Source organism: Haplochromis burtoni, unplaced genomic scaffold, assembly GCF_018398535.1.
Source record: "Haplochromis burtoni strain Fernald_Lab_line unplaced genomic scaffold, NCSU_Asbu1 Contig_90, whole genome shotgun sequence".
Lineage (NCBI taxonomy): Eukaryota > Metazoa > Chordata > Actinopteri > Cichliformes > Cichlidae > Haplochromis > Haplochromis burtoni.
This window is the reverse complement of record NW_024582451.1, coordinates 426552-453969: the sequence shown is the minus strand read 5'-3', so window position 1 is coordinate 453969 and position 27418 is coordinate 426552. Positions and strand designations below refer to the sequence as shown.

The 27418-nt window shown below is 43.2% G+C and overlaps 3 protein-coding genes and 1 non-coding gene across 6 annotated transcripts; 1 reads left to right on the top strand and 3 right to left on the bottom strand.

Moving 5' to 3' along the window:
- Positions 1-2069: 2069 nt before the first annotated feature.
- On the top strand, positions 2070-5040 carry aqp10b (aquaporin 10b). The gene is given in 7 exon segments (XM_005927575.2): positions 2070-2137; positions 2139-2307; positions 2958-3084; positions 3614-3751; positions 3949-4067; positions 4326-4543; positions 4638-5040. Coding segments are annotated over 7 exon segments (1014 nt in total). The 5' UTR covers positions 2070-2096; the 3' UTR covers positions 4840-5040.
- A 752-nt stretch (positions 5041-5792) lies between these two features.
- On the bottom strand, positions 5793-19966 carry znf687b (zinc finger protein 687b). 3 transcript variants are annotated; one of them, XM_005927573.2, is made up of 10 exons: positions 19841-19966; positions 16853-19204; positions 15763-16028; positions 15474-15658; positions 11598-11774; positions 11327-11489; positions 10659-11012; positions 10343-10443; positions 8322-8409; positions 5793-8241 (listed from the first exon to the last, which is right to left on the bottom strand). In XM_005927573.2, the coding sequence occupies exons 2-10, from the start codon at positions 19188-19190 to the stop codon at positions 7639-7641; spliced, it is 4275 nt and encodes a 1424-aa protein (XP_005927635.1). In that variant the 5' UTR covers positions 19191-19204; positions 19841-19966; the 3' UTR covers positions 5793-7638. The 3 variants fall into 3 exon arrangements, with proteins under 3 accessions (XP_005927635.1, XP_005927633.1, XP_005927634.1); XM_005927571.2 differs by having other exon boundaries at positions 5794-8241; positions 15763-16061; XM_005927572.3 differs by lacking the exon at positions 19841-19966 and adding an exon at positions 19339-19834 and having other exon boundaries at positions 5794-8241; positions 15763-16061.
- Positions 11148-11282, bottom strand: LOC121814836. Its single transcript, XR_006054609.1, has one exon. It is a non-coding gene; the product is annotated as a small nucleolar RNA SNORA13 (small nucleolar RNA).
- Positions 19967-20050: 84 nt separating the features above from the next.
- On the bottom strand, positions 20051-26957 carry LOC102295674 (26S proteasome non-ATPase regulatory subunit 4). Its single transcript, XM_005927574.2, has 10 exons — positions 26824-26957; positions 26108-26248; positions 23725-23839; positions 23536-23622; positions 23334-23402; positions 22965-23180; positions 22082-22190; positions 21856-21987; positions 21719-21771; positions 20051-20642 (listed from the first exon to the last, which is right to left on the bottom strand). Exons 1-10 carry the CDS (start codon positions 26847-26849, stop codon positions 20472-20474), a joined length of 1119 nt encoding a protein of 372 aa, XP_005927636.1. The 5' UTR covers positions 26850-26957; the 3' UTR covers positions 20051-20471.
- Between the last annotated feature and the right edge of the window lie 461 nt (positions 26958-27418).

Below are 27418 nucleotides of genomic sequence, written 5' to 3'. Positions count from 1 at the left end.
TTTAAATGAAGGAAATCTGTCAGTCCAACTGTTTGCTTAAATTATCAGAAGTAAACTTGTAAAATTACAGAGTCAGATCTGGTAGCTCAGCGCCCGGACTGTGCTGTAATTATAAAACAAAGTTTTTCTTAATTCAAAGAAAAAGTTGAATGTCTTTTTTACTGTTACAAAAAGAGACATTTCTGTAGCAGACGGTGCTAAATTTAAACTTTTTTTGACATTTCAATGTTTGTCGGTTACTTTGTTGTAGTGAAACATTTTTTACATCTATGCCCTCCACATTTTTCTAAGCCGTCCAGGCCTTCTGTTTGACACTCCTGCTTTAAATGGTTCCTATTATAATAATCTCTGGCTCCATATGTCTAATCTTGACTGTAGCAGAGTAGCATTTTTTTTTTCTTATACTGTACCTCAGTGCAGCCAGTGGAAAAAGTCATTTTTGGTTCATCTGTCTGGTGAAAATCTCAGAGGGTTTGAAAAGCAGTTAGTTGAGCTTCTGTGTTCAAAGCCAGAGAGGGATATAAACTAAAGGTAATGCTTTAGGCTAAAAGGAATAAAATAGAAATACAGATGCTTTTGTTTTTTTACATTGTAAAATTTTAATCAAGAGGAAAAATGGACAGGCAAAACAAATGACAATAGTTTGTCTTTTTTCTAATCACACAGAATAAAACAACACATAAAGCAACTAACTTTATATTGAAAATTGATGCATATGTAAACAAATGAAATAAATTATTTTCTTTTAAACACACATTGTATACGAGGGTTAAATCACAGTGACAGTGGGCAAAGAATTAAGAAAATCAGTGAAAGAATAGAAGTTGAAAAACTGATAAGCTGGGGTTTTTTTTCTACTTTAAGAAATAATTTGGGGATTGGTTGCGACATTTTGTGAAGAGCGGTGTAAAAGTCAGTATTTTGTGCTGCATAGAAAAAACCTCGAGCGGAATGATGGGAAACATTTAGTTAGTTTTTAGCTCTGCATAGTTCTAGTTACAATAACCTTGGAAGAGACACATGAACAAACAAATGTTCATTTTTGAGTCTAAAAGGGTTTTGACATGAATTCAAATTCTTCCAAGTCTATCAAGTCGTCCTCTGTTTAACTGTGTTTACGAGGGTTTATAAAACCTTTTCTCATTGGTCCATCCTAATCAGCTGATTCCACATAAACCTTTTCCTTCTGCTCTGCAAATGAATGTTTCTATGTTTACAGAATATTAATTTACGTTTAATCAACATTAAAAGGTGCTGGATACTCTTTGATGTGCGAGGTCTTGCTGCTGTGCTCAGTTATTAAGAGGAGCGAGGATAACGGGATCTTTCCTGTGGAAGCTGGCTTCATATATATCATAATCAAACTATTGTGATGCAGATACAGAATTAATGTGATCTGATACTGCATGGATGTTTGCATTCACTTAAATATCAGTTGTACTCTTTTTATTTTATGTGTTATATTTGTTAGAAAAAGAGATTTTAACCTCAATGAGTCTTTTTCCTGGATAAATAGAGGATATATATTGTGTGACAACAACTTAATGGGTTAAAATGAAGTTTAAATGTTGGCTTAACCAAGCAGAGCTTCATCTTGTATCATGTTATCAATGATGTGAGGTCCTTTTGCTGCCCTTTGTCCACAGATCCCCTGTGATCTGTGAACCGTATCTGGAAACCACTACAAAAACCAGAGCCCCTCTCACAAATGTCCTTTTGCTGGGTGGGGTGAGAACACAATCCAGTCTGTTTATATAGAAGTGAATTTCAATCTGATCATCTTTTGACATGTTTAATTGTTTTTATGTTTTGTAATGGTTTTCATCCTGTGGGAATACTAATGATCCATGTTGAGAAATACAGCAGTGGACGTAACATAACAGAGTTAAGATCTTAAATTTCTTTTCCGATCAAACGGGAACAATCAGATCCAGTGCCAATCAAATGAGGAAACCCTCCACTGAGCCACTATCGAGCTTTTGGTGCACGGACTGTTTTTCATCGTGCATGCTGTGATTAAGATGTCCTGAGTCCACACACACTCATAATCACGTCAGCAATTCCATAAAGTGTGTGACGTAGCCTCCACCTCCAGCATGAAAGAGCAAACTCTGCTCAGCCAGGCAGACGGTGCAGTTCTGCGGGTCAGATCCACCCGATGACACCTGCCCGGCTCTGAAAACACACCTGCTCCCAGAGTGTGCAGAGGAAAGCTCGGGGATGGAGAAGCTGCTGAAGAAATGTCAGATCAGAAACCAGCTGATCAGGGAGTGCATGGCCGAATGTCTCGGCGTCTACGTCCTGATTGTAAGTGTCCTTTTCTTCTTCTTCTTTCATACATTTAAGATATAGTTAGCTGTGTAGGAACTTAGTAGAACTAAAAAAACCAAATAAAGTTCCCTCAGTTCAGCCAGTAAACTCAACATGAAGTGTGTCAGTCAGTGAGTTTCTTGTAAAATGCCCTGCTGGTTTGTTTAGAGCACCTCATAAATCTGCACGGTGTATAACTAAGGACTTTGGCCTGAATGAAACGGACAGAGGGTGACAGAGACTGCAGGGGAGGGGGGTAAAATTGGACTCTCTTGTTAGTGATTTCCAAAGGTGATATTCTTTTGACTGCAGTGCTGTTGTTTTATCTCTAATGACTATCTGGGGCAATGAACATTTACAGCACAAATCATAAAGCAGCTCTTTAGTTAAATAATAAAAAAGGATATTGCACCAAGTGTGTCAGAACATGACGTCTCTACTGTACTGCTTGGTGAAAACATTCAAACTGGACGTATGTTGAATGAATCTAAGCAAGATAAAATGCTGCTATTGTGGATTAATCAGAAAATTAATTTGGGGAGGTTCTGAAGATTTTGAGAGTTTGGATCATTATCCACTGTTTTGATTGGGTACACTCGTGTATATATTCGACTGCTAATACTTCTCTTCATTTCATGTAATTGCAGCTGTTTGGATGTGGCTCTGTTGCCCAAGTGGTCACAACTGAAGACAAAAAGGGCCAGTACCTCTCAATTAATCTGGGTTTTGCTCTGGGAGTAACATTTGGGGTCTTCGTGTCTCGTGGAGTATCGGGTAAGGGACTGAACGAAGTTACTGGGTATGCAGAACTGTGATTAGAAGTTTACATACACTAATCTTTGCCATTAATGTCATGGTAATTTGGGGAATTATTTCTTTGCACTGTTCTTTTTCCAGGGTGGAATGATTGTACAGCATACAGCTTTACTGGTTTCCTTTAATCCACACAGGTTCAAATATATACACACACTGACTTAAATCTTTTAATAAGCAGTGCTGAGGGTTTTTTAACTTGACAAGGCCAGAGCCTTTTAACTTCTTGCTAGTGATCATGAATCACTACAGTTTGATAGTTTTTCATTACCAGCATGAAGGACCATGACTCCACACCTGGTGACAAGTCTTACCCTGATCAACAGTTTTGTCTGAATCCCAGTTTAGATCATAATACCTGGAAATGAACTCTTTGATGTGTTGTTTGGAACTGCCATTAATATTATACTAACCAAAAATGCAGAAAAAAAACACCTTACATAATAGTTATAAACCGATTTACATGTCATAACTGTGATTTCTTTTTAAGGTGCTCATTTAAACCCCGCTGTGTCTCTGAGCTTGTGTGTTCTGGGCCGCCACTCATGGGTGAAACTGCCTTTCTACATCTTCTTCCAAGTGTTGGGAGCCTTTCTGGCTGCGGCTACAGTTGCTCTGCAGTACTACGGTGAGTGTTTAACAGTGAGCCCAGGTAATCATCAATTGAGGCTTTTCAAATCAAATAAATCATGTCGTTTGATAAGCTCTCGCTCTCATGTCATCTCATGTTGTAACATCATTTGTGTTCTGGAAACGTTGCGGCTCTGAACAATAAACTGTGTTTTGTGTCTGTTTGATGATGCGTGCACGATGAGATGTTTGCAGACGCCATCCAGGCGTACAGCGGAGGCGATCTGACGGTGACGGGTCCCACAGCCACAGCAGGCATATTCTCCACTTACCCCGCTGACTACCTGAGTGTGTGGGGAGGTATCGTGGACCAGGTCAGCCCTTGTTGTTCTTATTAGTTAAGGATCATTCATCGTTATCAGGCTGACAGATAAAGATGGTATAACTGCTCAATAGTCGTGTGAACCTGTATAGTTATATCGCCAAAATATACCAGGCTATTTCCTGAAACTTGGCTCCACATTGATAAATGGAGTAACTTGCCTTGACCCAGCCAGGAAACGCTGTTTTTCCATCAGATAAAATCATACTGTTCCTTCCTGCATATCTCTAACTATTTCCATGGCATCCAGGTGATCGGCACGGCCGCTCTGCTGCTGTGCGTCCTGGCTCTCGGGGACCACAGGAACAGCTCCATCCCTCATTATCTTCAGCCTGTCTTAGTGGGAGCAGCAGTGCTGGTCATTGGCATCTCAATGGGCTCAAACAGCGGATATGCACTCAACCCGGCAAGAGATTTTGGACCTCGGTTGTTCACCTACATTGCCGGTTGGGGGGCGGATGTTTTCAAGTTAGTGGTTTCACTCCGGATGCTCTGCTAATTCCCATCTTATTTCCTCACATTGTTGACTGTCTTAAAGCAAACATGCTGTCTATTTTTGCAGGGCCGGAAGTAGCTGGTGGTGGGTGCCCATAGTGGCCCCTTGTGTTGGGGCGCTTCTGGGAACACTGATCTACGAGCTGATGGTTGAAGTCCACCATCCTTCAGAGCAGTCCCAATCCCAGGCCTCGTGTCCGGAGGATAGAAGTGACAAGGTGGGGGTTGAGCTGGAGGGGGTGGAAGCGGACCGTGAAAAGCCAACTTAATGATTAAATCGTGTAAAAGAGAAACAACACTGTCTGTGTGTGGTAAATGCTTTTTAGGCTGTGATAGTAACTGAAATTATCTATGTAGAGATAAATGATTGATCCAAACAGGCAGCTTCGGATTGCCTCCAACTTATTTTGAGGCATAATTGCACCAACACCTACAAGTAAACTTTAGTTTCCTGGTTATAGTTTCTTCCACAAATTAGACGGACTGCCATAAGACAGTTGCTTTAGTTCAAACGGCCTTTGAGTTATTCAGAAAATATCTTAATATCTATTGTTACAGATGTTTTTACAAACATTGACATTTTGCCAGATACTCAGGTTATTGGTTCACTTTTCATTTAGCGTTACTGTCAAGTCAAATGAGTGAAAGCCAACCTCCTGCAAAAAAAAAAATGATATCCCCATTAGCCTCATGTTTGCCTTTGTATTTAGTGCCAACTGGCAAATGTTTGCATAATACTGAGTAAACATCACAAAATGAGCCCGATGTCCAGTCACTTAGTGCCTTAATGATTTGCTAATATTGACCAATGGAATATACGAGTCTATCTATATGTAGTCCTATATGCAACCTTTTTAATAGAACATGTGTAGCAAATCTATGCTGGACAAACTCTCCAGTGTTTTCCAGTATTCTGAGCGGAGCCTGCAGCACATGAACAGATGCACGAAAAAGCTCCAAAGCTCTCACCACAGTATTTCATTCACGCTGAGCTCTGGAGTTTTGGGCATGGCAAAGCTTTAGCTGTTGGACTCACACATGACTGTACTTTGGTATCAGTTCATGGTCAGCTCAATGACCGCAATATGACCAAATCGTCACCCCTCCACCACCGTGCTTCATAGTTGACAAAGTGTTTTTGTCCAAAGGAACAAGTCCTGTGGTTTGTTCAGATGCAGCTTCAGTCTTTTTCTAATTTTGCCATCTTGAACCTTAATATGCTAACTGAGGCCTTTACAGTCTGAGATGTAGCTTACAGGGTTTTTTGCAGTTTCTGTGAGCATTGCACAATCTGACCTTAGTGTGAATTTTCTGAGACGTTCCCTCCTGGGAAGAAATCAGCATTGTGTTTATAGAGGTGCTCGCACTTCCACACCAATTCCTATGGAAGTAGTAAAGGTGGACCCAGGTTTGCAGTCTTGTGAAAACTTGCTTTTTTATGACTGACTGTAGCTGCAAGGGATAAGATTAATTATTATATAACAACATTTGGCTGATTGTTTCTCGTGAAAATTACCTGGTCTGCTTCTAAACTACATAATCAGTCACCAAATCTTTCCAAATGTCAGCTCATCTGACCAGCTGAACACTAAGATTTTCTTTTCTCAGGGAATTTTTAGAGGATTCAAACCAACCAAGTGTGCAAACAGAAAAGCATCGCACCGAGCCCGATGCTGACCTCTGCAGATGAATCCGCGACACGAGCCGGTCGTCTCTTTTACACATTTATTTTGAAACAGCACAAAAGTGTATGGCATTTCAGCAAGCAGACCACGACCATGGAAAAGAAAATGACATGAAAGTTTCCACTACTGAGCTATATAAATATGATATGACATATAAAAAGATACAAACAGAAAACCAAAGAAATCCACTCATAGGCCTCCGATAAAGTGACAGTGAAGGCTGTTTTTTAAACATATAAAAGAAATGTGAGTACAGCAAGCACTGTTGATTTAAAAAAAAAAAAAAAAAGAGAAAAAAAACAACATTTGTTTTCAAACACATTAAGACAACACGACCCCCACGTTCTCCCTCTGCTTTGTAATTACAATGTATAGCTAACTCTGAGAGGGGATTCTTGTTTTCTTTTGGACTTCAAATTGTTTTGAAAAAAAGGGAACAGTACAAGTACAAATACTATACGTATTCACATTATCATAGCAAGTTACTAAAACCAGAACCATTTCTTTTAGTGTAATTATATGTATTTACATGGCAAAACTCGTACACGTATACTACTGACAGGAAGCCTTACCTCTCTTCTTCTAGCTTAACGAGTAACAACATCACACATTAGTCACACTACACGGGTTACCACCTCCAGTAACCTCGCCTCCTAATGAAACGCCTCCAGAGATTCTCATCTCATGTCTCTGTTGCAGGTAAATCACACCATGTCTTGTAACATTTGATGCAATCGACTCACATACACCAACAGCAGTAATGTGTTTCATATAAATAAATATTATAGCAACATAAAACTCAGTGTCAAATTCCCCGTGCCCACGAACGATCCCCTTCATGCTTCAGGATGTCTCGGCACGATGAGTTTTTCCAGCTCCCACAGGCTGGTAAAACTGATCTAATTGCCAGAAAAACAAAAACAAACAAACAAAAAAAACGAGGACATGAAAAACGATGTGAAGTACAAAATATCTGCAGTACAGCTGTGAGGAGTACAGTGGGAGGTGCTATGTATCTACGTATGTGCTACAGTAACAAACAGGCAGGTGGCTACAGTCGGTGAAGAGTGAGTGCTCGAAATGGACACAGTATGGCTGATATACAGTATAAATGCTTTACTCTGGGGGGGAATGGTCCACACAAGAGTCCATCACAGGTGACGAGTTCATTTTAAGTGATCAAACATGCAGATACAATCGCACAGAAGAGGTGCCACAGAGGGAAACTGTTTGTGGTGGCTTAAAAAAGAAAAGAAAAGAAGAATACGACGACTGCACAGGAGCAGCTGTGTTTCATCAACATTCATATTCTACAGTATCGCCCTCCTCAGCCGTGACCCCTCGGGAGATTATCCGTCAGCTTCAGACGACCCCGCCCCTCTTCTACTGGGGCTTGTCCGTCTTGTGTGCCGTGAGGAAGGCCATGCCGTGGGTCCTGAAGTGGGTGTTGAGGTCCGTGGCCTTGTCGAATCGCCGGCCGCACACCTTGCAGCCCAGGTTTCCGTCTCCGTCCTCGCCCTGTGCCTGAGGAGAACCGGCGGCGGGAGAGCCATCTGGAGAGCCTTGGGCGCGGGGGGTGCCGCGGTCCGCGTCGCTCTGGGTGTCCCGCACTCGGTGAGTGATGAAACGGTGTCTGCTGAGAGAGCCGGCCGATGCAAAGCAGACTCCGCACTGCAGGCACTGGAAGGAGGCGGTGTCGCCCCGATGCTGGGGGATGTGGCGCTGAAACTCGGCCCCGTCTTCTGTAGTGAACCCGCAGGGGACACAGCGGAAAACGTTATCTTCCTCCTCTGCCTCACTGGGTCCCACTGATGTTGACGCCATGGACGCCCTGGTTCTCTTTGCGGGACCGCCGCCATCCTCTGTGTTGGTTTCGTCCTCGTCTCCCGCTCTGGCCGCAGGAGGACCGACCTCACCGTCTTGCTCCGAGGAGCTCCCCGGTCCTTCTCCCCCTGTGGCTGCACGCTTCCTGGTCATAGGGGGACCCTGAGAAAAAGGGAGAGCAGAGGCTAAGCAGCTGTGGAGACGATACACGAACAGAGCCTGCCCCAAGAACCTTTACTCACCTGTCCATCTGTGTTTCTGTGATGGAGTCGAATGTGTTTGTCCATTAAGAACCGACTGCCAAATGTACGTTTGCCTTCTGTACAATATCTGAGGAGTAATAATAAAGCAGCTCTATTAGTGACTGATAACAGATAAAGAAAAAAAAGACCATGATCTACACTGAAGACATTTTAAAAAGGCATCAAGTGTTCAGTGCCCTCTGCTGCACAAGCAGTGTAATGGTGCCATTCTTTTTTTTAAACTTCTGCCAAGTTGATGTCAGCTTGGTATGGATTTCCATCTACAGTCACACCTTACAAGCACTGGCTTCAATCAGAAGACTTTAAATTACACACCTTTAACTGGGTTGTTTCAGACAGCGGATGAATTGAAAATAAGGATATTCTTAAACTTTGAATCATACAAAGCTACTCTATTGGTGCTCCAGGATAAAAACTATTGACCGACCATGGAGGTCATCTGTGTACAATGAACTCATTGTCATGTTCAAGAAACCAGTTTGAGTTAATTCCACATCCCTATGTGCCCGCCACAGTCTTTTACAATTTAAGGTTGTGCATAGGTTCCATCTCTCCAAAGTCAAGCTATCTCGCATGTATCCGAATGTGGACCCCTCTTATGATAAGCGTGGGAGTGCAGAGGCTTCCCTTATCCATATGTTCTGGATGTGCCCTAGCCTTGAAGGATTCTGGAGAGATATATTTCAAACCGTGTCCCTATTTCTTGGATACCACATGAATCTTAATCCATTAGTTGCGCTTTTTGGCACCACTGGCAGGCTGATGCACGGTTGACCTCGTCACAGCATTGCACGCTCCCTTGTAGCTAGACGTGCAATCCTACTAAGATGGACGGGTGCCCCTTTGCCCAACCATGCTCAATGGCTGAGGGAGCTTATGTACTATCTGAACCTTGAAAAGAACAGTTATGCGATTAGTAATAACAACGGTAAATTTTACAAGGTGTGGGGGCAATTCCTGAAATACTTTTCCAGCCTTCAGGTTGTGAACCCGACTTCCAGCATTACTCAGTAAATCCTCCCCCCTCTTTTTTTTTTTTTTAGTTATTTGTGTGTTTGTTTTATTTTCTTCTGCTTTGTCCTGTTGTATTTGTGATGGGCTTTTTTGTTTGTTTGTTTTTGGGGTTTTTTTCCTACCTGGCCAGAGGGATGGGGCTACTAAGTGGTATGGGTAGGGGGTAAACTGATAAAAGCAATTACAAGATAGGTGAGTGTGTCATTAATCTGCATTCTATTATTTCAGTTCAATCAATCATCGTTAAACCTACTTGTTGTTTAACAATTCTGTGTGTATCTGTCTTTCTTTGTTGCTTCAATTTAATAAAAATATCTTTGAGAAAAAAAGAAACCAGTTTGAGACGATTTGAGTTTTATGACATGGCAAATGAATCCTGCTGGAAGCAGCCGTCAGAAGACAATGCGGTCATAAAGGGATGGATATGGTCAGCAACAACACTCAGGTAGGCTGTGATGTTTAAATGATGCTCAGTTGGTACCAAGAGGTCCAAGTGTGTCACACCCTCATGCCATTAGCAGCCAGAACCACCGATCCAAAGGCATGTAGGATCAATACTTTTATGCCGACAATCAGGCAACAATTTTCTAATCTTTTACTGTCTAATTTTGGTGAGGATTTGGTGGGAACTGTAGTGTCAGTTGCCAGTTCTTAGCTGACAGGTGTGGTTTTCTGCTGCTGTAGATCGTCTGCTTCAAGTTTTGACATGCTGCATGTTCAGAGATGCTCTTCTGAATACCTTGATTGTAGAAGATGCTCAGGTCATCTTTACCATGTCTGCATTTTAAATGCAATGAGTTGCCACCATGACATTGGCTAATTAGCATTACCAAGCACTTGAACGGCTGTACCTAATAAAGTGGCCAGTGAGTGTGTATTACATTTAATCATACAAATTATAATTGCTGGAGGTTTATATTTGAGATTTACTCGTGTCTATATGCTACCCATAAACAGTGTCTGTACTGAAAGTGTAAGTTACTCACTGGCAATGGAAGACTCTTTTGTTGCCCTCATGAATGACACGCTCGTGACGTCTCAGGCTGGAGGATGTGCTGAATGTGCCTCCACAGATACGACAGGGAAACTTTGGAGATGACATCACACATAAAGACATTTAGAGAAGATTTAAAATAAAATAAAAAAAAGGATACTGAAACTTGGTCTTCCTACCAAAAGGAGTGGCTCTTTCCCTACTTCACTATCCACAATATGCTAAGCTAACAGAAACTAGATTTCGTGCACTTCTGTGTTAATAACATCTGTTCCTTTCCTTCCTGTGATCAACATTATCTGTCACACCTTGCCGTGCTCCATCTTCACGTGACTCAGATAGTCTTCGTTGTCCGTGAACGTGTTCTGACACTGAGGGCAGGTCCACTCGGTTGGAGCGCTTGGATGACTGCTGCCTCCTGTGGTAGTGGAGTGACTCCCTGGAGCCTCGTAGTCCTCATCTGCATCATCGTCATCGTCCTCTTCTTCCTCTTCTTCCTCCTCCTCCTGCTCCCGACCCCAGTCCTCTCCATCAGAGTTATCAGGCTTTCCAGAGGATTTTGACTTGAGGCCAGAGGGACCAGATGCGTTGGCTGGAGCTGAGGTGGGGTTAGCGCCATCGGTCTGAGACTCCTGTTTGGCGGACGGGCCTCTGTGAGCGGTCTGAGCGGGACGACAGGAAATTGTATGAGAAGAGAACAGAAAGGCAAACGGAGAAAATCGTCATCTTGAAGCCGTTCTTTGAATAAATACGATTATTTCGACTACAAACAAGTTCTAATGTCTCTATTGCTAAACTTTTGTACTTGGTATAGAACTTAGGACGAGGTCACCGGAGGGGTACCTCGCTAAGGCCGATCCAAGAATTACTGTCTGCCTTATTTGACGCCGCATTCATTGTAGAAAGCAACGAATGGGCAACACATAAAGGCAAAGGACTAACACATCATGTGCTGTGACATTCTGTATGTACCCACCTTAATATGCTCCATCATGGAGCCTTTTTGGGCGTAGAGCTTGGTGCAGTCAGGACACTTGAACACATGCACTTTTTGCTTAGCTAAATGAGTATCAAAATGCATGTACAGCAAAGGTTTTTGGGTAAAAACTGTATCACACATCACACATTTGTAGATCATTCTGCAAAAGGAGAAGAAGAATTCAATGGTTAGGGATCTACTTAAGAGAATTTTCCTAAACAGTCTGAAAATATTTCTCTGTGGAAACGTTGAAAAGTAGCACACGTACTTGGCCTGTCCTCCGGTGAGCGTTGGGTGCTGGGTGCTGATGTGGCTCTGGGCGCTGGGGGAAGACTTGAAGGCCATGGGGCAGCTCGGGCACTTGTGGAAGACCTCGCAGTGAGCAGTCTGAATGTGGGACTTGATGGAGTTTAACCCTCCGAACACGACCTGGCAGCTCGAGCACCTTGGTTAAGAATAATGAGAATAATCAATAACAGGGATAAAATTAAAAAAATAAATAAATAAATATTCCAAATGTTTATGCAAATTGTGTTTAAGTGTCATAAAGATTAAATACGTTGTTTTTCAATTAAACCCATGGATGGAATTGTGTCTCAGGACTCTTTGGATGATTGAAATCAATCTCGGACACCTATGATCATTAGTTTGCCAGGTGAGCCCAATTAAAGGAAAAACTACACAAGAAGGATGTTCCACATTATTAAGCTGACCACCATTTTCAAGCAATATAGGAAGGAAAAATTATCTCTCTGTTGCTGAAAAGCGTGAAATAGTTGAATGCCTTGGACACGTAATGAAAACCTTGGATATTTCACGAAAACTTAAGCGTGATCACCATAATGTTAAGAGATTTGTGGGTGAGTCAGAGCACACATGGGTCCGTGCAGATAAAAGCACAATGATGAAGGTTTCTGCCAGACAAATACATCAGATTAGGAGAGCAGCTGCGAAAAGGCCATTACAAAGCAGCAAACAGATAATTGAAGCTGCTGGTGCCTCTGGAGCCCTGCGAACATCAAGGTGTAGGATCCTCCAGAGACTTGCAGTTGTGCATAAACCTTATATTTGGCCACCCCTAACCAATGCTCACAAGCAGAAACGGCTGCAATGGGACCAGAACTACAAGAAGCCTAATTTTCAAACAGTCCTGTTCACTGATGAGTGCAACCCTGGATGGTCCAGATGGATGCAGTGGTGGATGGTTCTTGGACAGCCACCATGTTCCAACAAGGCTGCAACATCAGCAAGGACATGGTGGAGTCATGTTTTGAGCTGGAATCACAGGGAGAGAGCTCCTTGGCCTCTTTAGGGTCCCTGAAAGTGTGAAAATGACCTCTGCAAAGTATGTTGAATTTCTGACTGACCACTTTCTTCCATGGTAGAAAGAGAAGAACTGTGCCTTCTGCCAGGGCTGCTCAATTAATCGAATTTTAATCTAAATTACGATCTGGGCTTTCAACGATCATTAAAAATGACTGAGCCGATTATTAGTACCTTCCTCGTGCTTTACTCTCGCGCTGCTCCGTGTGGTAAAATGAGCGCACCTCTCTGCGATTCAAACACGCGTCACAACAATTAAGAGGACCCGAGGGAAGCTCGGAAAGCTAAGCAGAAGTTATTTGGAGAGGATAATGGGTGCTGAAGAAAGAATGCTGTTGGTTGAAAAGAGAGGTAAAACGACTTCAGTGGTGTGGAAACATTATGGGTTCGCGGAGTCAGACGTGGATCAAATAGACATAGTGTGTAAACTTTGCTACGGTGTCGTAGCTGCACCACAGAGCAACACTACAAATTTATTCAATCATTTGAAGACCGCTCACGAAGCGACATACGATCAAACAATGAAGGAGCAGCAACTTTAGTTGACATACTTCAATGTCAGTTTGATGCAATTGTGCATTGTGTGGCTACACAGCTTGCCTTGATGTTTGGTTATTTGTATGCATAAAGATTATGCAGTATTTTGAAGTTCACTAAACATAGATATTTACATTTTTCATTTATTTTTTATATTGCAAACATTTGCACTGTTATCAGTATTTGCACACTATTTTATATTATTTTTTGACAACCTTTAAAGCCATTATTCAATACATTGTTACTGTTATATAAATATCGTCAAATAATCGAGATCTCAATTTCAGTGAAATAATCGTGATTATCATTTTTGCCATAATCGAGCAGCCCTACCTTCTGCAGCAAAATCATCTTCATGCAAGACAAGGCACCATCTCATGCTACAAGGAATACCTCTGCATCATTGGCTGCTATAGCCATAAAAGGAGAGAAACTCATGGTGTGGCCCCCATTCCTCCCTGACCTCAATCCTATTGAGAACCTTTGGAGCATCCTCAAACAAAAAAAATATCAGGGTGGGAGGCAGTTCACATCCAAACAGCAGCTCTGAGAGGCTATTCTGACATCCTGCAAAGACATTCAAGTAGAAACTTTCCAAAAACTCACAAGTTCCATGGATGCAAGAACTGTAAAACTGCTATCAAATAAAGGGTCCTATGCTAATATGTAACTTGACCTGTTAAGATGTTTTTGATTGAAATAGCTTTGATTTCAGTAAAATTAATTGACTAATGCTGCAAATTCAACAAATTACCATTTTCAATTCTCTATAACCTATAAAATGTTTTGAAACTCTGTGTGCGTAATAATTTGGAACACTGCATTTTAAGTTTTATATTTTTGAAAAACATACTGTTTTCATTGGGAGTTTTGTTGAGTAACATTTGAATTATACTCTTATGCTGACTGACATTTGAATCGGCTATTTAGGAAAATCAGAGAAAAATATCATTTGCATAATAATTTGGTGCGCAGTGTATATATATCAAAATACGTTTCCTTTGTTTGCAGCAGTATGCGACTTAGCTAAAAGATAATAACCAAAAAGCTTCTTCACTTTCAACTTTCTGTTTTGTGTTGATTTGCACATTGCCTTCTAAAGCTTTTATTGCACTATAGTAACATCACAGCTTGAAATCAAACTGATTCAAAATATCTGCGCTTCACCTTTAATCATCTGCTCCACTCTGTGTGCACGCAGAGTGAAAATGAGAGCAGAGCAAGACGAGAAATGAGTGAAGCTATATATGATAGCAAAGACGGCAAAGAGTACAATACAGTTGAGCTGTAATGAAACGCGTGCAATAAAACACGGTACATAAAATATAAATATTTACATTTTTTGTCTCATTAATCTGTCTGTCTGCAATTTACCCTTAAATCAGAAAAAAAAAGAAAACTGGCATGAAGGTGTCTATTTCGGCCTGAAGGTTCTTATCTATATCACATATTATGTTGCCTAGCAACCACTAAAATGCCCACTTGCAGTGTTTTGCTTCGGTAACACCTTAGAAAATTCTGGTTATAATTTTAATTTACAACAATACCATCCAATTTATATCAACAAAAGCTTAACTATACGTGCAATATTATGACACCTTTACAACATCTGGCAACCACCTAGCAACCACTTGAAATAGCCTGTTTTTTTCTTGTCTTTTTGCACTTATAAAAGCTTATGAAAGCATGCTGTTGTTTTTCTTTCACAACAATAGCTAATTTAGATCCAAAATAGTTGGATTATACACAACATATTGTTATCGTGTTATCTATCTATAACATGTATCTATAATGCACCTTATAAAAGCATCAGGCCTAACAATATTGTAGCCTGTGCTTAAAAAGCCAGGTAAAAGACAGTAAAAATAAATTATAGAACTGTATGAATCTTTTCTTTTTGCAAATCCTCACAGTGAGAAATATATCTTATTAATTTAACACTGGGATCGGATTGGCAGATCCGCAAAGTTTCAATATAGGGAGTGAGAAGTTGGAAAGTGCTGTCACTTCATTGCAAGACGTTCTTAAGACTCCTGTTGTAGCTTCAGAAGCTTTTTCCACTAGTCACTGCTCCAAACATCTGCTTTGAATCAGACAGACTGATTACGGGACGGATTTTATAGTTTATATTATTTTATTTTAATAATTCTTAGCTACATTTAAGCTGCCCATTAGCAAATGCCTCCCACAGAAGAAGTGGACATGATTTTCAAATACCTTTTGAACTGCCAGTTACTCTATTGGTCATGTCATATGTTAACCATGTTCGATAGCGTGTCCACACCTGTAGCCAATGCGTCTGGCAAAGTGCAAACAGGCCTCGTCCAGGTGGGTCTGGAAGCTGGCCTGCCGTGCGATTCCACCGCACTCGGGACAGACATGAGGCGCTCTGTGTTTATGGATCCTCTGGTGGGCGGACACGGCACACGAGTTAGGGAGCATCATGGGAGGCGAGCACTGTGTACATGTCTGAAAATGGGGAGTAAAAAGGAAAATGAAACAAAACAAAGTCATCATCACAACTTCATAACCAGCAGCACGAAACATACTGTTCACTCATCCCCAATACTCACTGAGTTAGGCGCAGCTCTGATCTGCTGGAAGTGGGTGACCAGCTCCGCTTTGCCAGAGAATTGTGTTTGGCACTCCGGACATTTGAAGTTATTGTACTGCAGCCCTTCAGCCTTCTTGCACGGCAGAGGCATCAGCGCTTGCGGGCCCTGAGGTGCTCGGCGGACGGATCGAGGCTGAGCTGCTGCTGCTGGAGATGAAGTGTCCTTCATTGGGCTGGAATTGGCAGAGATGTTGGGGCCTCCGGGTGTGGAGGAAGGAGAGGAGACTGGAGGAGAGGAGGACGAAGAGGAGAGCAGGCCTGGTCAGCCAAAAGGTGAAAAACAAGAGGAGATAAATGAAAAACGGTCAATGAGGATGAGTTACACATGAATGACATAGTTTTTAGTTCAAAATACATTTGCTTCTTTATTTTTTTTAAATAAAGAGATTAATATTTTAATGAGTGAATCATGGTTAGGTAACAAACAGCTCTTTTTTTCCTTAATATTTGTTGTTTATTCATTTTTTAAAAATCAACAAATGAAAAATACCTCTGGGCTTCCAGTGGACCTACTACGAGTTTTATTATTTTATGCCTGTTTCAGTGGTGGTGCTGATTACACACGGCAAAAGACTTCAAATAATTGAGGTCAGTGTATATGCGAATAATCTCTATCAGCCAAAAGGTTCAGACTGCTCTAAACACTTTGCTTCAGATGCTTTTTTTCCTACTCGTGGCTCTGTATGATTTCAAAGAGAGAAGATATCCCTAATCTGGTCATTTAAGGTACCCAGCTGTGGATGTGACATGCCTGCTTGTCAAACCTGTTTACGAGGGAGAGCATGAGCAGAAAGTAGGCTTACGGGGAGGAGAACTAAAAGAGCTCCTTCTAGACAGAAGATTAACTGATTGGCTGCAGGCTCAGCATGAGATAAGTAAGGTTTGTTTCAAAATGTTAATCATGAAAAGCGACTCTCATAGATCTAGAAGATGAGTATGATTGGCCCCCATTAATTCCAACAATTTTCTTTGAGATGATATCAACTAAATGATAAATAAAATATGATTAACTGATGATTAAAGTAAGTGTTGGCTGCACTTCTGCTTACCACCAATTGGCGTTATGTCTTGTTGTCCAATCATCTGCTCCACAGTGACAGGCCTCATGACCAGGTGCGAGCACTGCATGACCAGCCCTCGCTCCTTGTGCTCTCTGGCATGCAGCAGCAGGCTGCACTTATTGAAGAAGGCTAGCCTCTTTGCACAATGGTTGCAGGTCACTTCGATGCGGAGTGATCGTCTGTCATAGTGTCGTGCCAGGCTGCGCTCCAGCGCAAACGCATCTCCGCACTCCAGGCAGCGGTAACCTGTTGCAGGGAGGGGAAGGCCCCACTCGGGTGGTGGCAGAGCAGAGAGGTCGGGCTTGTAGCTCGGCAAAAGGTTTTTACTGTTCAGAATTTTGTTAAAAGCCTCCACCAGGCTCGACTGGCTCCGGGAGATGACGGCCCCCGTGCTGTTGACGATGGAGGCGGGTTTGTTCGGCTGGAGGCCGCTGCCTATGATGGTGCCGCTTCCTCCATTTGCCGTTTTGTTAGTGGTCGTACGTACGCTGATCCCACTCGCAGCAACTGAGAACTTCGGGGAGGAGGCTGCAACGGGGGTGACAGGCAAGGCGGCCGATTTAGTGATGCTTACAGCTGTGGCAGAAACCTTGGCCTTGTCAGATGCAGCCATTTTGTTTTGGACCTTTGTGGCGGCAGCTAGCATGACGCTGCTGGCTGCGAGTGTAGAGACAGGCAGAGCATTTAGAGCACTTACTTTCTGCGAAGGTGTTGTCATGTGACCAGGGGAAGACTCAGGTTTTTGGGCCTTGTTTCCTAAAACCTTACGTTCCCCAGCTTGAGCTTTAGGGTCCACACCTTTCCCTGCAGCACCACCTTTAGGCGCCACCCGTGTCACGGTTCTGGTGATTCCACCTGTGGAGGTTTTAATAGTTTTGATTCTGACTTTGAGGGGTCTGGATGGTGTTCCAGAAGCAGCAGGTGTTGCATCACCTGTGTTCCCCGCGTCAGTGGACACGGGTTTAGTTTTACCATCATCCACCTCCATATTTTCCTCACCCGTTTTCGTGTTTTCTCCCTTGTCAGCTTTACCATCAACAACCCTGTCTATGCCGTTTCCCACCTCCATCTCTTCCTCCTCCTCTTTAGGTTCCCGCAGTTCAGAAGGAGGTGGGGTGGAGGCCACTGCAGGGCTGGAGCACCTTTTAGTTGTGACTTGAGCCGTTGATTTTGGCATCTCAGGTTCAGGACTCTCTGGTGAGTCTCTCTCTTCGATCACGTGTTCTGGATGCCTGTCCTCCACCTGGGGACTCTCTGTTGAGCCTGACGGGGGAGCTGATGAAGTCAAAGATGCCCCTGAAGGAGTGTCCCCAGGTTTGGGCTGAGATGCAGTAGAGGATGAGGGCTGTGCCGAGACTGAGTCAGACTTATAACGTCGGCTCAGCTGAGTGCAAGTCGGAGAGTCCGGGCTCTCCTGGATTACCAGGGGGCTTCCCAAATCGGGGTCAGAATCTTCCTCCTCCACCTGCTGGTGTTGAAATTCAGCAGGACCACCCTTGGGAGCTCCGTTAAAAGGCTGCGATGAGCGTAGAGGGTGTGATGAGGGTGCAGAAGGTGGAGTTGAAAGCAGGGGCTTGGAAGGTGGAAAGAAAGGCGAGGCTAGTCCCACGGGCCCACCAGCACCCAGAGGAGGGGACCCAGCTGACAGAGACGAAGATGAAGGTAATGAAGCTTTCACGCCGTCTGCCCTCTCTTGGCCCGTATCCTGCTGCTGCTGCTGCTGGTGCTGCTGCTGTAGCAGCTGCATCTTTCGGGCTCGACCCACAGGATCTCCAGACCCCTGTGCCACAAGTGGTTTAAGTCTGTTGAAAATGTTACCACCCTGCTTGTGAGACTTGGCCGTACTAGCTCCTGCTGATTCTGAAGACACTTTGGGTGTATTTACCGACCATGGTGCACCATTAGGCTGAGCCTGGCTGAGTGGAAGTGGCGTGGAGACGCCAGAAGTCCCGAAACCATTGTGGTTGAGAGCTTCAGATTCAGCCAATCCAGGAGCGCACGCACCAAGTCTAGGGCCCACATCCACCCCTGTGATCACATCAATAGTGTCCTGATCTGCATCTACCTCCCCTCCATCCACCGTCTCGATACGCACTTTATTCTTCACAATCACACTCACGATTGAGGTGTCTGCCTGGGGGTCCGAGGGGCTTGGCGCTCTCATGGATGACCCAACGCTTTCTGGCTTCCCCAGAGGTGCACCTGCAGCTCCGTGCGGTCCCTCTGCCTCATCTGGGGCAGACTGGATGGCCTCTTTGGCATCTATGTCAGGAATGTCAAACGCTGCCAACAGGTCATCAAAATCTGGGGTCTTCATGTCCCCCATACCGGGATTACCTCCTGTAAAAACAAGACACAAAAGCATGACTCTACATCCTACTACATAACCCTACATGCAAAAACTCTACTATAAAATGACAGTTATATTGTGTTTATATTTCCATGATAACCTGAAACAACAGACATGCACCTCCCTGTGATACACAAACAGGCTCCACTCGCTAGCTAGCTCGGATGCTGCATTAGCCAGCTAGCACGCTAGCGGCGGCGCTTCTGCTCCCCAAACCGCTCTCTCCGGTGGCAGGTTCAAAAATATTCCACTATGAATGGGAAACACTCGTCACTCCATCGTGCTTTTACCGCATGCAGGGCCCTGCAATAGTGACCATTTAAGAGGCGGTACCACCGACAGAGCGTTTTTGTAGCAGCGACCACGGTTATTTTTGAGCTACTACACTTGAGGCTGGCTAGCTGGCCGCTGAGCTCCAGCCAAGACAGAGAGAGACAGATAGAGAGAGAGGGGTCATTTAGCTAACGAGCTAGCGTTCGCCATTTAAAAGGCAACAGAGCGCTTCGCTGAGGTTTGGTGTGACAGCAGCGGCCACCCGGTGACAGCAGGCTCGACGAAATCACAGAAAACGGTGGCCGGGATGGGGATTTTCCTTTAATATTTCATGTATTTTTTGATTTGTTTACCTGGATGTGCGATTCCCGACTATCCTAGCTTGCTTTCAGCTGAAAATGCTGCGCTTCCCGTCACATGACTCAGCACATCCTATCAGCCTGTGATAGCGCTGGAAAAATGCACGGGAGGATGCTGAGAGCGACACGTATGTTTATTTTTGCTGGGAATTGCCGCTTTTTAAAGGCTGATGGGGCTGCAGGAGTGTCACCACACCACAAACACATGTTTAGACAGTTTTTATTGCAAAAGAAACCCACAAAGACATGACAGGAGTGTGGCTAACTGTTTGGTTTCAAAGCCTGCCACCACAAAAAAAGGAGGAAAAAAATCTGTGGCGAGAATTATCATTAATTGTTATAACCATGTAGAGAAATGTAGAGTGAAGGGTGCACAAGGCAATTTGAGAATGGACCATTATTATATTTTAATAGCATCAGTTTCTTTGTGGGCATATTAAACACTACATAGTTATTCAGTACTGCAGTATTTTCTTCTATATTGGTGCCTCTGAGTGTCTCGACAGAGAAGGATAGTAATAAATTTCTGAGTGCTGTCATGCAGGGCGATGCATCAGCATTCTTGTCATATATGTAGGAAATCCTGCATTAGTCTGCAATTGTTCATGTTTCTCTATTTCATTCCTCATTTCTTCTTCTCTTCATCCTTTTTGCCGTCTGGCTTGTTTCCCGTCTGGGAGGCCAGGGAACCCATGGCGTTGCGGATGGCCTCGTTGTTGGGGTCGACACCCGGCAGGTTCTCCAAGACGCTCTGAAGGAACTCTGGGTCTTGCATCACGTCATAGTCATCTTCCTCCTGTTCAGTTAAGATACAGCATATATTATACACAGCTGCTATATGGAAGTTTGATTCTGCCAGTAAAATTAAAAATGCACTGAATGTGATGTTTTGCAGGGAAACCACGGGTCCTGACATATATTCAGATGCTACTTTTACACATTCCACTTAAACCCCTGAATGATGTCACAGGACCAAAAAGGAACCGAAAGGATTAATTACCAGCCCCACAGAATATCTACAGGGGTCCTGTGTTGTTTTGGTGAGATGAGAATGATTGGGCGTTGGTCCTTAGCAGAGCTTTGCAGACAGTTATCTACATGTTGTAGCTGTGCACTCTCACCAGGGGGCAGTGTCAATGATATGTATGACAGCTAGTCTGTGGGCCACTGTTTCACTATCTATTTCATAGCGTCATCACCACCAGGCTGCCCGCTGCTGGTTATTTGAAGCTTTTTGTGCAGTCACAGATCTACAGAAACTGACAGAAGCACAGGCATTTCACTTCACACACTGTCAGGATGTGGTTTTAATGTTGTGGCTCATCGGTGACCACTGTATGTATGGTTTTAGCACCATTTTGTCACCTAGAACTTTGCCAGCTCATCTAGTCTGCATGTTGTCTTATCATCTGAAGAACAGTTTGCCACGATGACACCATGCTCATACAAATGAACACCATTTAAAATAGCAAACTATTCAAAAAGACACAGGAAATACAATTTGATGCTTAAAGATGCTGAGTACATTCAGGTCCATCTCACTATTGTTAAACTTGATAGATGGATATTTATTACTGAAAGGCAAGTGCCTCCTTATATTTAATGTCTGCTAGATTGACTATTCAGAAACAAGCTACTTTCTTATGAAATCATTCCTCCTTCAGGTTATTAATTTAATACGTTTTATTCGTATCGAGTCTTTGAAAGGGCTCCAGCTGTTACGTCGGTTCACATTATGTGTGCTGGAATAACTCGAAATATTTCCTTCCTTTATTACTTTATGAAAAGTCCACAAAGCATGATGATTTCACATCCAACACTCAAAAATAACAGTTGCCTTAAAGCTCAATTTAAATCATTACGATGACTCACCTTGGCTGATTCAGCTGTGTCCATGGGGGCTCCTGTGTCCATTTCACCATACTCTGTTCACAAATAAGAGGATAGTTATGCTTTATGTTCAAAAAATAAGAGTTAAAACAAATACACTGATCATAAGTGGAAGTTACCTCCTCCAGCAAGAGACATCTGCATGGCGTAGGCTATCTGCTCCTCCTCTGTCATGCTGCTGAAGTCAGGAAGCACTGCTGCACCACTCTCAGGCTGAGATACTGACATCTTCAGTAAAGCCTCCTCTGATTCTGTGTTTAAAAAGAACACTTGGTTAAATTCTAATGTACTGTAATAATTTTTATCTCAAAGGTGAAAATAACGATCTGTGAATTCTGCAGTCACCATCTGCGCTGGGTGTGGGCACGCCTGCCTCGGCCGCAGAAGCGGCAGCAGCTCTGCGGGCCTCTTCCTCCTGCCTCTGTCGCTGCTCCTCCATTGATACACGCAGGGCCTAAAGCAGGGGCAGCACGGTGAGATAAAAAGGCACAGGATGGACTCAGTCCACAGGACAGGAACAAGAAAGTCACTTTTTTAAATTTGTGGCAAAGCCAGAGAGTACTTGAAATATGACTGAAGTCATGTAAAAGAATGAGTACTCTGTTTCATGTATCTGGCACAAGGGCAAGATATAGATATAAGAAAGGAAACTGTGGAGATAGTCGTCAAGTTGTTATGCAGGAAATAGTTTAAAACATCCTGCTTTTATTAACCTTAGACACGCAAGTTTCCAAAAGAGGCAGCATCGAAAATAACACCATTAATAATTTATTTCCTAAATAAACAAATGAACTAGTGTAGAAGAGCTGTCCTTTACATTTTTGGCCTCATGATTATCAGCTTTTATAAAGATGATGTCATTGATATTAAAAGTCACATATTCCTTTACTGCCATTTTAAAGACTGCTTTGAAGCGTCGCACCCATTCTCTACACGTCCATCAGTTGTGCCAATAGCCACATCTGTTCTCTAGTTATGGAAGACCAAATTATTATCAAATATGAATAAGGTTCTCCTGCTGGTGTGTGTTATGGTCTTTGTCTTTACAGTGGTAGTGGGAAATAAACTCCCCAGTGTTGCTCACAAGCAGCAGTAGCTCTGTCAGCATAGGCAGGCTTTGAGTTGAGTATCTGAAAGGATTTTTAATTTTCTCCTTTTCCATGCAACTATTTTGGCACATAATATGCCACATTATCAGCTTCTCAACCCACCTCCCTATATTGCTTACCAAGGCTAGCTCTGGATCAGCACTGGGATCCACCCCAAACTCAAAGTCGCTTGCACCGAGACCCATCATAGAGCCTCCTTCCCCGGCCAGGATGGGAGAGGACAGCAGAGCATCAGCCAGACTGGGTCCTGGAGGGACTGTGACCAGGTGGGAGCCCGTCCCCTCCTTCCCATTTAGAGTATTTATAAAAGCAGTCAGCTTCTCTGTGTTCGCCTCCTGAACAAATAGTTGGAGACAGTTTGTTTAGATATAGAAGCACCAGATATGGAAATGAAAACAAAACAATACAAAAAAAAGAAAAATGTTGGTAGGCTTTAATGCATCTCGTTTTATAGCTCTGATATGGAAGATTACCCAACAATGTCTCACCTCCTCTCCAAAGTTAATAATATCCACATTCACTTTCTCCTTTTTCAAGCGCTTTGCCATCTTCACAAGCTGAAGAATCGGTAGGTTAGGACAACAGCAGGCAGAGAAATATGCACAAACACATGAGTGCACAGACAGCAGGAGACATTACACCTTTTGCATATAATGTGTAGCTAAAGAACATTTAACAAAAGGTCCTCACATCTTTTTCATTATCCTCCACAGGACTCCCAACAAAGGCAATGATCCTCATCTTGTGGTTTTTTCCTTGTCTGTGCTTTAGGGCCAGCTAAAGAGGGAAAGGATAAAATTATGGATCATAAACTGCCATAAACTGTTTTTTTGTTTTGTTTTGTTTTTAACCAGTTAATGCAGTTTACAGGTTACACACATGAGCGACTCGGATGCCTGTGCAGAAGCAAATCTTTCCTCTGGGCTGGACAGCGTGGAGTTTGGACAGGATACGGCCAGTATCCGGAGTCAGTGTGGTCAGGACTTCACAGTTACTGCAAGAAAACATACAAAAACCCAGGAGTCAACACCTTCAGTTGTTACCTTAACAGGGAATTAAATCTGACACACAATTTAATACACAACACTGTCAAATGAGTTTGTGCCAATTCCAAATAATCCCAGTAAAGTACACATTTAACAAATTAACAATTGGTTAATATTAATATTAAAATACTAAATATTAATTAGAATTAGCTCTGTCAAAGCAGTGTGGTGTACTAAAGAGCAGCTTTCATAAATAGCAGGTCAGTCTGGTGGTTAAAGGAAGTGCTCCTCATTTAGAAACCATATGGTTTGATCGTTTTGATGTTGTGCAAATGTCTGTTTACATTAACCACGGGTTGGAAAAGAGCTAGCACAGCTCATGTAACACCTGCTTATCTTTTGTAAAAATGCTTATGGTTAACCAGCAAACAGTATTAAACCTCAGACCCAGCAGCAACAGGCCAGAGGTCTGAGCTATGAAGTAGGATTTTGTGTTATCCAGGTAACATCGGGGTTTTCAGTACTACAAAGATGGACCACTTACTTACTGGGTAACTTATGAGATGAGATAGCCTTTATTTGTCAGTTGCAGGTCTTTTGCCCACAACCGAGATGACAGACCTTGCCGACCGTACATACAATACAAACATCACATTGGGGAGACAGGTCAGGCCAGGTAGCGAGGAAAAAAAAACATTGAAATGTGCAACACAAAAGGATAATACAGGAATGCACAGATATCAACACACCATAACACAATAAACACAGACAGCAACATGGGAAAGTGTTCCAGTGTGTACATCTGATCTGGGACCGCTGCAATCTTTCTACTGCGCCTCCAGCTGACCCAATGTCCACATCATGGGGGAGGTAAGCGTTGGAGGTGGCGTTGGATCCGGGGTAGGGAGGGTGATGCGTCGGTGAGTGCTTATCAGTATATGTATGTGTGTGCGTGTCCATAGTTCAGCTGAGACAGTGTCCTTCGCCCTGCCAGGCTAAGTAAACAGTCTTCCAGCCAACCCAGGTGGCCTTGTAGGGAATGGGAAGGAAAAGACTCAACACAGTCGTTATCAGGGAGTTGTTGTTCGGCTCCAGCCTTGAGCTGGCGCCAAAGGGGTAGCCGGGTTAGGATGGAGAATTTCAAGCTGTTTTTTAACACTCCGACACTGGTCTCTCAGTCTCCCGTTAATAGCTGCGAGCTTCTCCGTGATGTTATTAGCCGTCGATTTTGTGGTCTTGTCACTCTTTTTGCTCACCTAGCAGATTCTGAGACCTCACGACCGCAGCCAACTGATCCGAGGTGTAATCCAGCTCCGCCCAGAGATGTTGTTCTGAGTTGATTCTTTCCTGATGTAATCCAACATACATACGCTCAAAGGTGTTATTCTGAGCATTCACTGCAGTCGTAAGTGCCTCCAAGCTCTTAACCATGCTGCCTTCAGTGAGCCCTTTCTGAGAAGTCGCACCTGTCGTTCCAATCCCAGCGGGCAGCCTTGTGGGGGTTTGAACAGCCGGTTCCGCTCTCTTAATTCTCCGATAAGCCAGGGCCAAGCCAGCGATCAGCAAGAACCCTGTTATCATGGTTCCGAATATGTAGATATCTTCAGCGTCCTCGATCGACAGTCCCGCCAGGCACACGATCCTCTGCCACCCGTCCATCGTGTATCCGGCAGGGAAAGTCCCTCCAGGGCACTCAGGTTCTCCCGAGCCCAGACTTCTCGTTAAAGTGTGTCAATAGCAAATCTTCTGCAAATCTAACCTGCTCCGGAGTAGGTCGGGTTCAAGATTAAAGAACAACAAGTATAAATCATCACCAGTACTCCAGAAAATAGCATCAGCATTCCTGGAAGATCGTTGGACTTCTTTACACAGATTGTATAAGGGCCTTAAGTTTTTTTTTTAATAGCATCTAAAGTCTAAATCAGCCAGTCTGTTGCCAGTACACTTATCAATAACTGTGATTGGTCAGACGCTGCCAAAAACCACTCTTGCGTTAACTTATGGAGAGAATAACACTCTTCGTGTGACCTCTTATCCTGACTGTTAGGATAAGTGAATCCAGATAACGGAAATCTACCCTGGGTATGTTCAACTTGTTTTGTACAGGCCTTAGCTGTCACAGCCTCTACACAAAGACAACAAATGCACTTCTTTATTTAGAAGGAAGTCATTGCACTGCATCCTCTGAAGACAGCCATCATCAGTAACCATGTACGATTTAATGAAGTGTTATGACTTTAGCCACATAATTGTTTAATGAAGAGAGAACGGCTTACTTTGCCATAGTGATGAGGCCCACGTTGTTTTCTGGATTGCTGCGTGTTTTGGAGTGGCAGACAATGTTGACAGCATCCTGCTGAGCCTGTAGCCTCGTTGGCAGGAAGTCTCCATTTCTCATGTACTCGCTGTTGTCCACACTGAAGAGGAAACAGCACTTTAATGTGTACTCCATCACAAAGCTTAAGAGTTAGTAAGCGTTCACGTAATTCATCATCAGCCATAACCTACATTGGCCGAATGGGTAATATAATATATTCACCGGGAGAAGCAATAAACAAAAGTTTAGCCGCTATAAAGCGTAACAGGGTAAAAACAGTCACAGCTAGCACGGCTTGCTAACGTTAGCGAGAGGTGACTCTACATATGCCGCTGGAAAACAATCAAGTAACCGCTGGTGTCAGTTAATAATTTAGGCAGAAAACACAAAACTGTAACCAGCGACATTCTGGAAATTAAGTCTCGTGGCTTGCAGGTAAATAAAGACTTTAATAAGACCTCAAATCAAGGCTAACTTTAGCTACAATGACTCAGCCGGTCGATATTGCGTTAGCCGGCCCACAATCAACTGTGCATTATCAGCCTGGCTGGCAGCGACATTTACCCCATATGCAGCTCGGTGAGCCCCCTTATAAAGTAACTTACTGGTACACCTCCATATGAACCGCTAACGGGTTTATAAACACACACAAAAATACATTTGTAGAGTTCTTACCAGACCATAGTACTTTCAAGCACCATTTTGGAAACTTCTTGTTGCTTTCTGTCGTAATCCAACAAGCTCACAGATTATTGGACGACGGTTGAACAAAGCGAAATATGATTGGGCAAGTCTTGTCTCCTTCAGGTTGTAGAGAGCTAGAGAGTATAATTAGAGCTGGTCTTTACTATTTAGAAGTTCTTTGGGGAGGGGGAACTGGTTTAATAAGAATTAAACTAGTTCATACAGGTTTACCCCCGAAACATTTTCTTCGTCAAACCATTTATAGGCTTTGTCTTCAGTAATAACCTATAGATTAACTCATTTATCACCCCCGAATCATCTTTTCTTTTCGGCTGGTGCCTTTAGGGGTCGCCATCATCTATTCCTTGCATCTGTCACACCAGTCTTCTGCATGTCCTCATTCACTACATTTATGAATCTCTTCCTCTTTTCCTCCAAATTCAGCATCTTTTGTCCAGTATATCCGCTGTCCCTCCTCTACATATCCGAAATATCACAGCCTTGCCTCTCTAACCTTGTCTCCAAATCGCTCGATCCAGCTGTCCCGCATATGTATTCATTTTTAATCTTGTCCCTTCTGGTCACT

Coding starts and splice junctions, on each gene's coding strand:
- znf687b (XM_005927571.2), bottom strand. CDS start 19,190: ATGGGGGACATGAAGACCCCAGATTTTGATGACCTGTTGGCAGCGTTT. Junction 15,659..15,762: donor TCAGAGCTGCGCCTAACTCA/GTGAGTATTGGG, acceptor CCCCATTTTCAG/ACATGTACACAGTGCTCGCC. Junction 10,444..10,658: donor TGAAGATGGAGCACGGCAAG/GTGTGACAGATA, acceptor TCATCTCCAAAG/TTTCCCTGTCGTATCTGTGG.
- LOC102295674 (XM_005927574.2), bottom strand. CDS start 26,849: ATGGTGCTTGAAAGTACTATGGTCTG. Junction 23,623..23,724: donor CAGGCATCCGAGTCGCTCAT/GTGTGTAACCTG, acceptor TTCCCTCTTTAG/CTGGCCCTAAAGCACAGACA. Junction 23,403..23,535: donor TGGAGGATAATGAAAAAGAT/GTGAGGACCTTT, acceptor CCGATTCTTCAG/CTTGTGAAGATGGCAAAGCG.